Here is a 17,767-nt window from a genome sequence, read left to right on the forward strand (position 1 = left end):
GTCGTATTGACAGATAAATTTTACCACTAGGTGTCACTTTCGTCTCTGAAGTATACATGGCAATACTGCTTACACGTCACATCAGTTTTTTGACAAGTGTTTGCTTTCGTATTTTCATTCGTTTATTGTCAACTATCAACTGCATAACACGCTCGCTTTCACTTCGGGCTGGTCGATTACCGTCGTTGAGTTTTAAAAGTTTGTTTTTTACTTAATTTATAAATAAAATGGGTTCATCCGATAAGAAGCAACAGAAAGTCCAATCCTCTGGATTCACCAAGGAAGAAGAATTGCTACTCCAAGATTTCAGCCGTAATGTGAGCACAAAGTCGTCGGCCCTTTTCTACGGCAATGCCTTCATCATCTCTGCCATCCCCATCTGTAAGTATATGACACGTCGACTGACTGGTGTGGCAGTATTTACATTGTTTATTTTCCATAGGGCTCTTTTGGCGTGTCCACAATATGGACCTGTTGTCCAGTGCTATTTTCTTCGTTCTAATGACTGGCGCCAGCACATATCTAATGGCAATGGCCTACAAGAACATTAAATTCCAATTGAAGCACAAGATTGCTGTACGCCGGGAAGCCGCAGTTACTCGTGAAATCAACCGCCAAATGGGAGATGATAAGAAAGTCACTCGCAAAGAAAAGGAGGAACGCATCTTGTGGAAAAAGAACGAAGTAGCCGACTACGAAGCTACCACCTACTCTATATTTTACAACAATGCTTTATTCTTGGCCATCACCATTTTCATTAGCTTCTTCTTGTTGAAAAACTCTGCTCCCTTGGTAAATTACTTCTTCTCCATTGGTTTGGCTAGTGGTGCCTTGGCACTTTTCTCCACCAGCACGCAAACTAATTAGACGACGTGTCAATATACATATAGATTAATTTTTAATACGTAGAGATTAGCATGCTGATGTTTGGTCCTTTTTTACACTGTTTCTTATTAAATCATTCATTTTTGTATTACGAGGCATGTATTTTCATAAAAAAAAGAATTCCATGTTTTTGTCTATGACAAGAACCAAGTGAACAGTACTGAACTATTTCTTCTAAGGAGAACACGAATAAAATGAAAAAACACTGATAAATAAATTAACAAATGTGCATTTTTTATGGAGATAGTTTGATGCAGACGGGAACTGCAATAATATATATATATATGATTATGGACGTTACTACACTTTTACTAATTTTACAGGAGAAGCAAAAAACGTTATAAAATCTATAAAAATGGAGCAATGTTTTTAAAAGTTTTATTTCAGTTACGTCCTTTTGACTTGCAATTTTCTGAAACAAAAGGACGTAACTACAACACAATTGTAGTACAACAAAGTGACTAATAATTATCCGATTGAGACTAAAATTTGTACAGCGTGCCAAATTGAATACGGAGTGACGTGTGTTTTGTTAAAATCGGTTCAGATTTAGACATAGCTCCCACACATATTTTCGCCCGATTTTGTGTAAATGTGCAATAAAGCCCCTATATTTCTTTTGATTTGCATGAAAGTTTGCATAGCGTACTGAATTGGGTATAGGGTGATGTGTGCTAAGTTTCGTGAAAATCGGTTCAGATTTAGACATAGCTCCAGGGACGTACGCAGGGGGGCGGCCCAGGGGGCCCGATTTTACTCTCGAAAAATCGCAGAAATGATCGAAGTCGACCGGCATGTTAGTAGTTGTAACATCGCCCAGGAGCTAAAAATCGACCATAAAACTGTTTTATCCATTTACAATTGACCAGAAACGGCCAGGATTTGCCAACAGGAGAGGTGTCATGTTCCACCAGGACAACGCTAGGCCACACACATCTACAGTGACTCGCCAGAAACTTCTGGAGCTTGGTTGTGAAGTTTTAATGCATCCGCCATACAGTCCGGACTTGACACCAAGCAATTATCATATTTTTCTTGCATTGCAAAATTTCTTCAATGATAAAAAATTAGTATCTAGGAAGGGTTGTGAAAATTGGCTACTAGAGTTATTTTGCAAATAGAGAGCATGACTTCTATGAGAGAGGCATTATAAAGATACTTTTAAAATGACAACAAATCATACAACAAAACGGCGCATATTTAGAGCAAATCGGACATTCCGAAGCAGGTTAAAGAAAATTTGGCTGGAGCAATTTTCCACCTGGAAACCACTTACATTGTACTGGATTAATGGAAATTTATGAATTTCAAAATTCGAATGCTTTGAATTACTGGTTTTATCAGTAATGCAATGGTCTCGCCATATTTGAGAAAGTGTTTTCTAATCCGTCGGATATTTTTACCCTAATGGTAAAATCTCATTTTCACCGAAATGTTCCTTGAATTAAATTTGTTTGTGTCGCCCCCAAATATAACGCATTCACATAAACTAAAATACATAATTCTCACCAAAATCAAATCAGAAGATAACATTTAAATTTTTATGAGTTTTCCATTAGGATTTTTTTATTTCCCCACCTTCTCACTACAATTACAAACAATCGAAAGACAATTTGAGTTATATCGGCCCAGTCGTTCTCAACATATGTATATAGAAAATTAGTTTAATCTCATCTCGTGTCCACCATCAGCATTTTCCATTCACATTCTTTGCGCCATCAACAGCACTATCCATACAAAAAATCCCTTATAGTCGAATGTTAGTCCTGATTTATATTAGGCGAGTTTACTTGCGGCACTTTTTATCGTCCTCTTTTGAACTTGCTTCATGCGCCTATACAAGGCAATTCGGTTTCCAAAATATTTTTTTATTTGTTGTTTTTTCACATTTAAATATATATAAAATGTCAACAAATACGAAATACACAAAACGAATTGCCAGAAAATTGTCGGTACGAGCAATTTTTTTCCTATTCCCCTTGCCCCTCTCTCCTACAAACAAAGACTTGCCGCAAATAAACTCGTCTAATCTAAATTGGGACTTAAATTAGGCTTCAATGTTCTACAGAAATATTTTTTTATTTTCAAATTGTTCTCCGATTTTGTTAAGTGTAAACAATTTTAACACCTAAAAATACGCTACACTATATTTTGTATTGTACATATAAAAGACATATCACGAATTCCACAAAAACGTCGACCACATAGGTGAAAAATCAAATTGTAAAAAGAGAAAATTATATAGGAATTATTCTTTGCCATCCGGATAACATATTTTTAGTTGAAGTTGGCATGATACCGGTAATTGTTCTTTCTATTGTCTCACTTTTGCGTGGTGGGTAATGTCTTACTAAGAATTACATATATATAAATCTACATATATAGCAACGTGATCCCGTGATAAGTGCAGATAAATAATGTACGAAAATATAATATATTTTTCAATACAGGCTCTAATATAAGGATTTTTTCGGATAATAGTGTTATGTGTGGATTTTGAGATGACAAACCCAAATAAAGCATAATTTGTTTTCTATCTCTATCGAACACTCATCACTCGCATGTTACTTTTTTCAATAAGTAAAAAAATTATGCCAATTTTTATACAAATATATTATTTACATTACGGGATGAAAATAAAATTGCGCCAAACAATAGTTCATATTGCAGGAGATTTAGCTTATTGCACAACTGATACACTAACAAAATATTAAAATATTTTATAAAAAACTAGCTGACCCGGCAAACGTTGTTTTGCCTTATCAATATTGCATCAATATAAGATTGGTAAAAACATTTGCCACTAAGTTTATGTCAATAAAAAGTATTAACTGGTACCCAATGCAGGCCCAAGAACATAACAGTTTATATTTTGGTAGAACTTATTTCACCAAATGTTTTTTTTTTCAATAGAAGATCGTATTTTGTTATTGCTCCAACGTTTTTACATTATCTTATTTGTCCCTTCTTTAAGGATTCTAATTACAATATCATTTTGTTCACGTCCAACTGACCTTTTGATTTTTATATTGAAGTCAGTTTATAACACGAAAAATTTTAGATTTGGCATCGAAGTTTAGTGATTTCCGCTCAGTTATAGATATATTTCATTTTTAAACAAATTGTTAAGTTGTTTTCAGATTGCCGTTATAGATATGTATATGTTTGCTATATATTCTATATATAGTTTTTGATAGTTAAGTTGAAAAGTTTGGCCTGTTGGTCTGAAATGTTGTAATCGGATTTGTTATATCCTCACATTTTTTAATTTAACATTTGAATAAGTTGTTGTTTAACCTTACATAGGTTCACATCCAAACTTCAAGTTGTCGGCCAAAAAAGAAACATTGTCGAAAAAATAATACACTTTTTTGACAAATAAGAAAATGAGATTTCATATCCAACAGCTTTGTCTCTAAAGAAAATAAGACAAAACTTCAAATATCTGACGGGAATGCTAATAATGCTATCATTACCATTATTTTTGTCGATGTTAACGATCGCATTATTAGTATTATAACATACACATATTTTAAGAAATTAGAAGTTTTGATCTATCTAAATCAAAAAACCATATGTCTTAAAAAACAACAATTTATTTAAACATTAAAGCTCGATACCAAAATTGGGGAATTGTAAATATTACTTAATATATTTGTTTTGGCGGAATCTCACAATTAGTTTTCATATTTTCCTATTCTGACCACATACGATTTATAAGTCCTTTGAATCGTCAAAATCGGCGTAGAGTTCTTGAGTTATAAACAATGTAACTAACACAACGTTTTTAAACATGCCAAACATCATTGCTTTTGTTTTAGACGAGTTTACTGTGAGACAATTTATAGATGCCTAACACAAAAATTGCTGAAGACATGCATTTATTGCATTCTCAAAATATAATATATTATCATTGTACCCAGTAAATATCTGTTGCGGGCGCTCCATACCCGCAGATTCGCCCATGGAGGAAAAAAAAAATTGCGTGGAGCTTCGCGTAGGTGTGGCAATTTTGATTGGGCGTATGGCGTAAGGGGGTATACGCAGCGCAACTTTAACTACATATTGAGAAGAAAAAATCTGACCATTGTTTGCAAACTCTGCATAGACACGGATTATTATTATTCCACTGCAGAGGAAGATGTATTCCGGACCCCAGGTAACCTCCAACCAATATATTTATTTGTTGTCCAGCGACGAGGAATTGTTTTAAGAAAATTCCCTGCGAATTCTTACTCCTCGAGTGGAGCCAGACGGGCATCAGAATCAATAGTACATTAAGAGTATTCTGGCCCACAATATATAATCTATTTTGTTTGCCAAAGAGCGACATCACAACTTAAAAAACAAAGATCCTCCTAGAAGTGGTTAAAAGATTATCTGTTCTATGTTTTTAGTGTCATTAATTTTAAGATAATTTAGATATCTAATTGTGTTGTGTAAACAGAAATCATCCTTTTTGTCAATGATTAATAAATAGCACAGGGCTGTAGAGTTATTGTCCTTTATAGTGGTTAGGCTGTTTAGTGTTTGAGACAGGCATAGAGTAAGATTTCAGGGATCTCCTTTAGGTCTTTTGTTGAGCACAGTTTCCACTGACAGCGAGTCTACAAATAAAAAGGGCAAACCAGCAGTGCCCTAATGGTGCAAACCTTTTTTTTTTTTTTTTATAAAAGGCATGATTTCCGTGTAAATCTAAATCTATATTTTTATTTATTGTTAAATTTTTAATGCTCTTGTTTTTTTACAATTTTTTTTTTTAACTTTTATTGAACATAACTTTAAATTGGATACAATTTCTATATTAGTAATAGTTTATTATAAAGACAAAATTTTTGTACACCAGCATCCTTGAGTAAAATCCAATCCGGAAAGCCGGGTTCGTTTCGGCCAAGAGCCTATAAAAAATGGAATATAATAAATAGAGTTAATTTTAGGTTTAAGTATTATAGTACAATAAACATGTTTTTAGTTATAGAATGAAATGAATGTTATTATGTGTTGGTAAATAAATTAAGGGGAACAAAGGCAAAATGAAAGGGTAAGTGGTTAGGTGTGGGCAACTTTATGGGAGTCACATCAACATCGTAGAAGGATCAAAGTGACCATGGCTGGGATGGGCGACTGGTGGTCCACCTCCACCCTCTTCTATGTGTGTTTCCATTATTGTGTGTTTTCAAGTTTGTTTTCTGTTTTGTAATTGTAACTGCCGTGGGTTGACATGGGATGGACCCATACCCTGAGAAGAAGCCGGATGAGCTGGCCGGCACGTAACATATCAGAAATATATCATCGGCAAACTGGAATGTTTTGCAAGTTTCCGACTCCACATACTCGTGTAAGTCATTTACATACAGTATAAACAGTAGAGGACCTAATACGGAACCTTGTGGAATACCATTAATGTCTTACTGTATTTTATTTGAGAAAATTTTTACAACCTATATATACCATGCAAATTTCTTCACATAACATAACTTATATTTTCAAACTAAATAAATCTTGATTTTATGGAAAATGTGAGCAAATAATGATAATGAAAATATAAATTTATTTTCATATGCAATAGTTTTTTCAAGGTAATGACAATCCAATTAATTGTAGAAAATTAACATATTTTGAGAATTTTCCATAATTAACAATTACTTAAAGATATACGCTGTCCATTTTCGCCCAAAATATGTCCAAAAAGAACTACGAAGAGATGAAACCATAAAGGTTCGATATAAAATGTGTGGAAATGCCAATATCTTTCAAAATATATTTTGCAACATCTTCGCGGATTTTTATTGTTTTTGTTAACCTGTGATGTATTATTTTTCTTCTTTGGTTTTGTTTCGGCTTAAGTTTAAATAAAATTCAGTATCTTGTTTTCTGCTTTTTTATTTTTATTTTCCAATATTTCGACTGTCCTCGACAGTCATCTTCAGGGAAATACTAAAAATACAATTATTTAATAAGATTTCTACAGAATAATATAACACAAATATTACGTTGTGAGAGAAGCTACAGATTTCTTACACCGTCTATGCTAAACTAAACTCTAATTCGTCTGTGCTTATGAACTAAATTTCTATACATATGTGCACAGTGGTCCGTATCAGTCTTGTAAATCATTCTCTTCTCTTGTGGTACATTTATTATATTGAGCATTTCTAAAGTAAATCGTCGTTTATAATTGTTTTCTTGTGTCAAAATTTGAAATTTGGCGTATGCCCAGTCATTGTGCAATGTGCTGCAAGAGCCGTCTTTTGTTCTAATGGCTTGTCCTTATTTTGATCTGACTTATACCTTTTGGCATAAGTTGGTTTTGTCCCCGTTACATTTTATCTTATATTTATTTTCGATTTTGTCTTGCTGCATAGGCTATTGATACTATTTTTAGATTTTAGGGCTAGTTGATAATTGTGTTTGTCATAAATATTTGAATTGCTCAATCTCTCGGAAAGTCCTGGTATATATGTCATTGGCTTATACGATTTTTCTTCTTTTTCAATATTGGTTCTATTTTTCGATTTGCAGGATTTTAGTAGTTCGTCAATTGTTTTCAATGGGTAATAATTTTTCATTTATATGTTTCTTTTCTTTTTATATGTTTCTTTTCCTCATTTGCTTGATGAAATTGTTCGTCGTTTATGTTTAATACTCTGTTTATAAAGTTTGTGGCCGTATTTATTTTTATGCGTCTGGGATGTTTAGAATAGAAATTTATTAATCGTCCAGATGCGGTGGGTTTTTGGTACCAATCTATTGTTAATTTTTGTCCTAGTCGAATTATCATTGCGTCGAGATATGGTAATTTATGGTTTTCTTCTATTTTGTGTGTAAATTGTACATGTTTATCAAATGAGTTGAGGATGTTTAAAGTGTTGTCTATTTCCGTTCTTTTTACAATCATCATAAACGAAATATCTTGAATCTTTTATACAAAGAGTTAGTATTTCTATGAAGAGGTCGTTTTGTATATTTGTATATTCTTTTATTATGTCCCATTTTTCGGTAATAGTCTTCAGTGCTAAATTTATAGGTATACTGAGGAATAGTGAAATACAGTCAAATGATAGTAAATTCTCGTCTTCTTCTATTGATATATCATTAATTCTTCTTCTCATTTCCATGGCGTCTTTAATGTTGTAACATGAATTCTTTGTTAAGTTTTTTAAAATGTGTACCATATATTTTGAAAGTTCATACGTTGGGGAATTAATAGATGAACATATGGGCCTGAGGGGCATTCTTTCTTTGTGTATTTTTGGCAATCCGTATATTCTTGGTGCAATTGATGTGTAAGTCGCCATTTTATACATTTCCTGCAAATTTATGATATTCATGTTGTACAATTTCTCCGTCAGTTTGTTGTTTTTGTTTTGAAGATTAGATGTTGGGTCCCGCTTTAATCTTCCATACATGCACATATTCCGTAAAATATTTTTCATTTTTGTTTTGTAGTCATTTTTATACATGACAACCGTCTTTCCCCCTTTATCCGCGTTTAATATTAAAATGCCCTTATTTTGATTTAAAAATTGTTTTGTTTTACCCACTGTGTCAATAATTATCTCTTATACTTAGTTTCGTCTGTTGTAAGTGGTCGTCTATAAGAGAGACTAGAATCATTCTCGCGTTTTCTTGTTATTCTTTGTTGTTTAATGTTTACACGCACTCCTCGCTCTCTGCTATTACATTAAGTAAAGGGAATGTTGCTTTTGTTGTTGGGAGTGCATATTTTGGCCCCAACGAGAGTAGCCACTGAACATCCTCAGGTATGTGTGTGTTAGTATTATTACAAAACCAATCGTTGTTTTGCTTTACGTTAAGTTCTTCTTGTTGCTTTTGGATTAATGTTTGATATTTGTTGATGTGCTTCATTTTACTTTTGTTGTTATTGTTATTTTGGAGAATGCTTTCGCTCTCCATAAAAAGGTAAAAGTCTTTCTCGTCCATTGTTTGTTGAAGTATCTCTTTTGTCTGTGAGAGAATATTTTTGTTTTTCTTCAATTCTTTATGTTTTTGTTGTATTAAAATTTTAAGTAGTTTAAGGTGAAACTTGTTGTTGTGTCCCTTTAGTGACGCTAATAAATTCGGCGGTATTTTGTCATTAGTTTTGAATATATTGTAAGTTTTTTTGTTGTGTTTAATATGAAGTTTGGTATGATACCCATATTTCTGCATTTTATTAAAAAGGTTGTGGATGTTGTCAAAGCTGTTGTTTGTCTGCTGCATTTTGAGTACTGTTTTGTTTTTTTTTATTGTGTCTGAGTTATATTTTTTCCTTATTTCTTTGTATAAATGCATTTTTAATATTTTACTTTTTTTATGAATTTCGGAGTGCCCCCGTGATGTTTATTGTTTTTGTTAACCTGTGATGTATTATTTTTCTTCTTTGGATTTGTTTCGGCTTAAGGTTAAATAAAATTCAGTATCTTGTTTTCTGCTTTTTTATTTTTATTTTCCAATATTTCGACTGTCTTCAACAGTTATCTTCAGGGAAATACTAAAAATACAATTATTTATTAAGATTTTTACAGAATAATATAACACAAATATTACGACAAATGAAAGAAATTTTGAGTCACATCGGTCCAGCCGTTCTCAATTGATGTACAAAGGCATACATTTTTCTTGCTCCATATATATATATATAACTATTATTGGCACACAACTCCACCCTATCACTTTGTAGAATTTTCATAGCATTTGTTCTCGCCTTACTAAAACATCCACAGAATATTTAAAAAGCGATGACTTCAATTATATTATTATTTGAAATTATACTTGAATTGTATGGAGGAAAGAGTTTCATTATTAACTTCAATGTTTTCATTTCACTTATTTTATAGATAGTAACGCATAAACTGAATACAGCCAAACAATTTTACATTACAATATACTAACTAACAATGTTGCAATATACAATAAAGAATTATATATATATATATGGACAACATTGCCAATTTTTTAACATAGCTGAAGCCGAGGTTCACCCCTTTATAACTCGGAAATTACACAAGTATATGAAAAGAAGTGACTAGTTTTGTGTTTATTGATCTGTCATTGCAAACTTTTCATGATATTGACCTCCAAACTTTATTTGGGTCGAAGCTGTGCCTACTTTAATGTGAAAAAATGTGTAAAAACAGGTTGAAGCGAACCAGTTTTTTATGTTCTTTATCGATTTGTGACTAAGCCACTCATTTCATGAGGACTACGTCTCTTATGTATCATTTTTCAAAATTTTATATGCAGCTCGATTTTGAGTGTTTTTTGAATTTTACTTCTAGTTTCAATGCGCAATCACAATTTTCTGAAAATCGATTATAAGATTATTGTGGTCGCGAATCTGAGTAATTTGATATATATTTTGTGTGTGTAGCTTCAGAGTAATACTAATCCGAAGGTGAAAATTTCTAAAAAAAAATTATTTTTCGGGCCCAATTTTTAGATCTGTCAATTGAATGATATGGGTACCCGCGATCAGTAAGATCTTTTATGTTTCGGATGATATAAAATCTTCTTCGTGAAAATCCATCTACTAGAATGGCGGGAACTGCCCTTCCAAAAACACGAAATTTGGCAAAAAAAATGTTTTTGAAAATATCGCGGATTTATTTGCATTTTTTGTGTATCATTTCCGTTTCAATAAATGACCTTATACGGATTTTGAACTTTTGCGAAAACAAAACTTTTGAAAACTTCCGCCGAAAGAGAGATGTACCAAATTTATCTCAAAAATAGAGTGAGCTGGGTCATCCATGATTTTTAATGGACCGCATTGAAATAGGTATAGATCGATGTAGTTTTTTATGGTGCACACCGAAATCGGATGCACGTTAAAGGCTTCCAGGGTGGAAGCAGGTTGAATAAAAAAATCATTGAGATCATCAACATTCATCGAAGATGTATTAGGAACAGTACTCATCTACACAACCACTACCTCTTAATTTCTTCCAGATTTGAGAGCTATCCTGACTTATCAACCATGCGAACATAGAACTTTATTCACTCATTTTTTAAAACTCTAGAAATAGAGCAAAAAAACTGTAGAATAGGTACTCGCCGTAAGCTATATCACGTATTAATCGCGCATGAAAAATTTCCCTAGATTTGAGCCACAATTGATGCATCCGACGGTAGGATTGATGCATCCGACGGAGTATAAAGTTGTTATAATATTGAGAGTATTAATTTGGGAATTAACATCAGCCGACAAGAAAAATATATCAATGGAAACACTCGCTAAATAACCAAAGAAGCTATCCCAATCATGGTATAATAATAGAAGGTAACAGCAAGTGTTGTTGTACAAAAAACGATACAACAACCACATGGAAATTTGTTGTTGTAAGTTCTACTAGTGTCAACTCATTTGACAGAAAAATGTAAACAAACAAACAAATTATCACAAAATTATTTTTATTTTGAAAATGAAATATTTTCGAATCCTCAAAATAAAAATTGAAAAACATGAATGAAAATGTATCAAATTTATATTTCTATCGCTTCCACATCTTTCCTATAATTGAGCCATTGCCATATATATGAGTAACACATATGAAAATGCTGGGAATAGCGAGTTATTCCTTGAAGAAAGATTTGCTTCCTCAAATTTCCCAGCAGGCAGATTGAGTAAATTGAATACAAGAGCACATTTAATAAAGAACAATTTCAAATTGTATGCGTTCCCAATTTTCCTGTTGGGTGATTTTTAAAAACATAATTTGTCAAATTCATATTGACACTAGTATTACGTTGGTATCAAATCAGCTGGGATTTGCTGTTACCTTTAATAATTGTGCCATGTATCCCAATCAAAGTTGTTGTAATCACGATACTCAACGTGTATCTTTTGAGGAGATGCAAAAAATCAATCGAACCAAATATAAGAGAATGATGTGATTTTTGTTTATCCGTTTCCAATAAAATAGATAAAAACTTGTGAGCGGTGCAGTATAGCAGTACGGAAAGAACTTACTTTCTGCAGAGTTTACATACTGCATAGAATTAGTTATTATTCTCAGTATTATCGCAAAAGAGAGTGAAAACGGCTTACTCTCTGAACTAGAACTTACTGAGTAAATGTTATGTTGTTAAAAGTAACCAGACACACCTAATGTGTATGCATCAGATACATCATGGTACAATTATAAAAGGTAACAGCAAGTGTTGTTGTACAACAAACGATACAACAACCACATGGGAATTTGTTGTTGTAAGTTATACTAGTGTCATCGTCACTTGACAGAAAAATGTAAACAAACAAATTATATTTATTTAGAAAATTTTATATTTTCGAATCCTCAAACAAACAAATTATATTTACTTTGAAAATGTAATATTTTCGAATCCTCAAAATAAAATTGAAAAACATGAAAACATTAAACTATAGAACCCTATGTCTGAGTAGACGTATTTTGTTATCGCTGCTGATCTTTTTATTTTTATTTATTCTGCTGTTAAATTTCATTTAAACCGTGAATTACTGGTACCTTTGAATTTGTTAATTTTGGAATTGACGGATTATAATAAAATTTTGTGGAATTCTTCTTGGAGAGCTGTTTATCCAAATTGCTGCTGTTGCATAAGTTGCTGTTCTTGTTGAGTTGGTGTTTTTGCTGAGTTGTTGTTTTTTGCGGTTGTCTTTACACGCAAATTGTTGTTGCATTCTTTGACAATTAATATGCCGGCTTCAAAAGTTTTTAAATGCAACATTTGCATACATACATTCTTCATGTGCTAATATTGATGATAAGCATCTTTCAGTTTTGAAGACTGTTAAGTCACTTGAGGTATTCCTGATGGCCTGGATGATTTAGTATCACCAATTATTGCTTTGGGGGCTTTTTATGGAGTACAAATAAATAGCCTTGACATAAACCATGTGTGCTACATTAACCGGAAAAAGCAAATATTAGTCAAATTTAATAAAGTCTCTAAACGTGATGGTATAATGAAGGAGTAATTCAAAACTAGTTTACCTTAATGATCACTATTCTCCTGCTGCTGCCCACCTGAGCTATGTTTGCAAAAGGCTTCGTCATTTGAATGTGGTGAAAAAATTTAAGATTTTAAATACTGATAAGTTGCGAGCATTGTTGACTTTTGGTGATGGCAAGGATGGAATGTATAATGCTAATCAATGTGATGAATTACTTCGGGTGCAGAGTCGGGACATAATTGAGTCTTCCAATCACGTATCGATCTCATGAAATTTGATCTCATTTTTATCTTTTTATTTTTGATCAGCTGCGTTGCAGTTAGTATTGTTTTATTGCATTACGGAGCGTTAGATTTTGTTATTGCATTGTTTATGTATATTTGGTTCCCCCTTATAGCTAATTTAAGTACTTTTGATGTCTTTTGATACTAATATTGAACCGGTTGTTAGCAACAATATCTATTTAAATTCTGTGTTACCATCATGTGATCGTATGTTTAATATTGCGCATATAAATTGCCGTAGTATGAGGCCATCTTCACTCTCAAAAAAGTTCTCTGAGCTGAAATCTATCATATGTGGTTCTCGTTTGAATATCATTTGTTTGTCTGAAACGTGGCTTAAATCTGACACATCTAATCGTACTGTCCATATACCTGGGTATAAACTTGTGTGGAATTAAGTATAAAACTGTTTTTAAAACGTCTGTATTAGGTAAATGTGAGTCGCTGTTTATTGAGTTTATTTCTGGTACTGCTAAAATTTTATTTGGCGTTGTTTATTTACCTCCACCTGGAGACTTCGCTGCTTTTAAGGACCTACATACTGATCTGTTTATGTCATACTCGCACTCAATAATTGTTGGAGACTTTAACTGCAATATGTTTGACTCTCATAGAGCCTTGTCTATGAGATCTGCGTGTTCGAGGTTAAATTTGTCGATTGTGCATAATACTCATTATACTCATTATGATATATCCCATTCCTCATTAATTGACGTTTCCGATCAGGTGGTGGTCCCAGCTATATCTGATCATGCACTTATTTTCGCCTCTCTCAAATTCCATGTTAGTAGTTGTTGTGATTTTGTGGAATTCCGCGACTATGTTAATATCGACTGGAATGGTATTTTCACTTCTGTTATTTCATCTCTTATTTTTGATTTGTTCACTTTTGTCCCTATTGCACGCAAGAGAATTTCTTACGATGAAAATTGGATTAATTGTAATCATATCATCCTTGCCCGATCTCTTCGTGATATGGCTTTTCGTAATTATCTGCTAAATAAGATGCATGACAATTGGAAGATTTTTTGTAAATATCGCAATAAAGCAAAATCTGTTATTCGGCGTGAGCGAAGAAGGTATTATTCTAGAAAATTTAATGCATTTGGTTCCACTGCTCTGTGGCGATTTCTTAGGACGTCTGGATGTCTAGGTAATGATGAAGTGGCTTATAATATTGATGTTTATGATATTAATTGTTCGTTTGTTTGTAATAATTTGACTGTTAGTGACTACGAATTTCTTCTACATGAATCTGATGTTGGATTCTCCTTTAATTGTGTTCAAATTGATGATGTTTTTATGGCGCTGAATAAGCTTAAGTCTAAATCTATTGGTGTAGATGGAATACCTGTAGACTTTGTTAGACTTATTTTTCCCTATGTTGGTGATTATATTCTCGATTTGATTAATTCCATACTAACGACTTCTGTGTTTCTTTTATCATGGAAAAAGCTCGAGTTGTTCCGATACCTAAATGTCAAACTGTTAATAGTCCTGATGATCTCAGGCCAATATCCATTGTACCTGTTTTGTCTAAAGTTAGTGAGCAGATCATGAAGATCCAAATATTGTCCCATGTAAGAAGATATGTTTACAATGGCCAATTTGCTTTCCGCAAGAGTCATAATACGACAGGGTTACTTTTGTATATGACAGATATGATTAGAAATAATCTAAATCTTAATATTAATACCGTGGTGCTTTCTTTGGATCTAACCAAAGCTTTTGATTCAGTTTCTCATCCTATTTTGATAAGAAAACTGAAGAATGATTTTAACTTTTCGCCTACGGCTTGTAAACTTATTTTGTCTTACTTATGTGATAGATCTCAATATGTTTTTCATAATGGCATTTCTTCTAGGACGCTTGCTCTTACATGTGGTGTGCCACAGGGTTCTGTGCTTGGTCCCTTGCTTTTTGTGTTATATGTTAATAGTATTACTGATTGTTTGTCTAGTTTCAATTGTATGCCACTTTTATTTACTGATGATGTCTTTCTCGTCTTTTCTGATAATCGACTGTCCCCTTCTTCACTTGAAAGTGATATAAATTCTTGTCTATCGTCGTTCGGTCAATGGTCTTTGGATAATGCATTGAGATTGAATCCTTTAAAGACAAAGGCTATGAGATTTGGAACTTTTACCCATGATCTTAATATTTATCTTGATCATAATCAAATCACTTTTGTAAGCTCTCATAAAATGTTGGGTATTTATATTGATGATAAACTTACATTTGAATGCCACATTGATTTTGTTCAGAGAAAAGTGTTTGGTGTTATTCGTAAATTGTACGCTACTAATTTATTTCTACCGTGGTATGTTAAAAAGAGGTTGGCTTATGCACTACTGATGCCTCATGTTTATTATGGTCTGGAGGTTACATCTGGCACTACTGATCGGAATTTATCGAGAGTTAAGCGTATTGTAAATTCTATTGTCCGTTATGTTTATGGTATTAGAAGTAGAGACCATATTTCGGGTTATGTTAAAACCCCAACAGTTGACTTTGATGTTTTTATTTCCTCCAGGATTTTATGTACTTTTTATAGGATAGTTAAGAGTGGTATTCCTGTTATATTAGCTAATATGTTCAGATTTTGTATGTCCTCAAGGAATACACAGATTTTTATACCCAGAATTTATAATAGCATATTTGAAAAGTCATTTTTAATACGCGTTGCAAGGTTATGGAACTTTTTACCAGTTGAATTGAGACAATTTTCTCAATCCAACAATGCATTTCGGCTGAAACTTTTGTGTTACTTTTGTTGACTGTGAGATGTTACAATTCTTATTTGCTTTTTACCCTTTTTTCATTTTCATAATTAAATGTGTTTTATCTGATACTATACTTTTAATATATTATCGCATGAGATGTTCTGCACTTTGAATGTTTTTGATTTGCTCAATTTGTATTTTGTTGTTTAACACGGTCATCACTTACTATTTTCTTTTTAGTTATGGCTGTTTTAATTATTACTTTATTTTCAGTTTTTAGTTCTACTTAGATGATATAAGATATATTGTTAACATTATTTATTGGCCTTGGAGGCTTTAGTGTTAAGGAATGAATTTCAATAAATAAAATAAATAAATAAAATCGATAAAATTTATATTTCTATTCTTTCCTATAATTGAGCCATTGCCACTTATATGTCTAACACATATGTGCGTACATTTCGACATACAAATTTTGAAAGCTGAAAGTTGTCAAAAGTAAAATTATGAAAAAAATGGAATAATATGTCTGCATGAGACTACCTTGTGTAATTATGCCATGACCTCCCTCTTAACGGAGTAAAATATCTATCACTCATCCTTAATTCCTGCTTAAGCCTATGTTATTTTCCTAATATATGAAAATTTTCGAAAATTATAACAATACAAAATGCAAAGAAACCTGGAGATTCGACTTCGGATTTTAGACCAATTAGCTTACTTTCTTCCCTAAGTAAACTGTATGAGAAAATAACAAAAGAAACAATTCTTCAATTTATTGACTGGCACAACATTATTCCTCCACATAATGGCCTCATTTACAAGCTGTTTAAGCTAAACTTTCCAATAGAAATAATTAAAATAATATATTTCAAAAGGAAACGTTGCGCACGCTTTATACCCATGGTTTAAAATAAAACAGCAAAAACACGAAAATTACACAACTGCTCTAAATTCATCCTCAAAATATACAGCACAACCAAGCACAACTGCAACAAATAGCACATATTACAAGAAATGTTAAAGGTCGTTTACATTAAACCAGATTTGGTTAACCCAGTGGGTTTAAATTTTCAATTCCTTTGAATATATGCCAAATAAATCCTCATAAAGTAGGTTAACCCGGTAAAAAGTTTTAATGTAAATGCCGTATTAGCAAGCAAAACTTAAGCTTCATGATATTGTCAGCAGCTACAAAATAGCATTGAACAACTACAACATAATTCACAACGAGACTAACAACCAAAGCTTACAATGAATACTAAGCACCTTGATTGTGGCTGCTTAGCAAGATTTTTAGCAAACAAAACCCGAGCATTTTTCGAGTTCAGTGTTGCCCATTGAAATTTTATAAATTATATGAGAGAATTAAAAATCGCGATTATGATAATTTAAATTTTTCGAACAAAGACAATTAGTGATACTTGCTAAAGAGTTTAATTTAATATATTATTTTGTTTTTAGTAGTACGTTTACATTTAACCGGATTTCGTTAACCCAGTGGGTTTCAATTTTCAATTCCTTTGAATATATGTCAAATAAATCCTCATAAAGAAGGTTAACCCCTGTAAAAAGTTCTAATGTACTTGTCGTTTAGTACTATTATTGACAGTTTTTGATTATGATTTAAAAAGTTTAAATTAAATAAAAACACACAAAATGAGATGCCTTTTTCTAATTTCTGCGTTGGCAACAAACAAACATATGCAAACTTTGTATTGTGGTACAATTATACAAGGTAGGGTACAAGGTAGATATACAAGGTAGCCGCATCGGCGAATTTCTACAACAAACATCGCTTGTTGTATTTTGATATGTCAAAAACATTTTGCCAAAACAAAGAGATTGACAAGATTTTTTTACATAAATTCTTGTAGAAAATGTTAAAAAAAGTATTGCCAAACAAGCTCTTCAAAATTCGGAGATTTTCATTTATAATT

At 32.4% G+C, this 17,767-nt stretch overlaps 1 protein-coding gene across 1 annotated transcript; it reads left to right on the top strand.

The window, feature by feature from the left end:
- Positions 1–209: 209 nt before the first annotated feature.
- On the top strand, positions 210–879 carry LOC133322291 (translocon-associated protein subunit gamma). Its single transcript, XM_061531302.1, has 2 exons — positions 210–381; positions 443–879. The coding sequence occupies exons 1-2, from the start codon at positions 228–230 to the stop codon at positions 865–867; spliced, it is 579 nt and encodes a 192-aa protein (XP_061387286.1). The 5' UTR covers positions 210–227; the 3' UTR covers positions 868–879.
- The last annotated feature ends 16,888 nt before the right edge of the window (positions 880–17,767 follow it).

This window comes from Musca vetustissima, unplaced genomic scaffold, assembly GCF_032173495.1.
Source record: "Musca vetustissima isolate MV318-11 ecotype Yass unplaced genomic scaffold, APGP_CSIRO_Mvet_v1 utg865, whole genome shotgun sequence".
Taxonomy (NCBI): Eukaryota; Metazoa; Arthropoda; class Insecta; order Diptera; family Muscidae; genus Musca; species Musca vetustissima.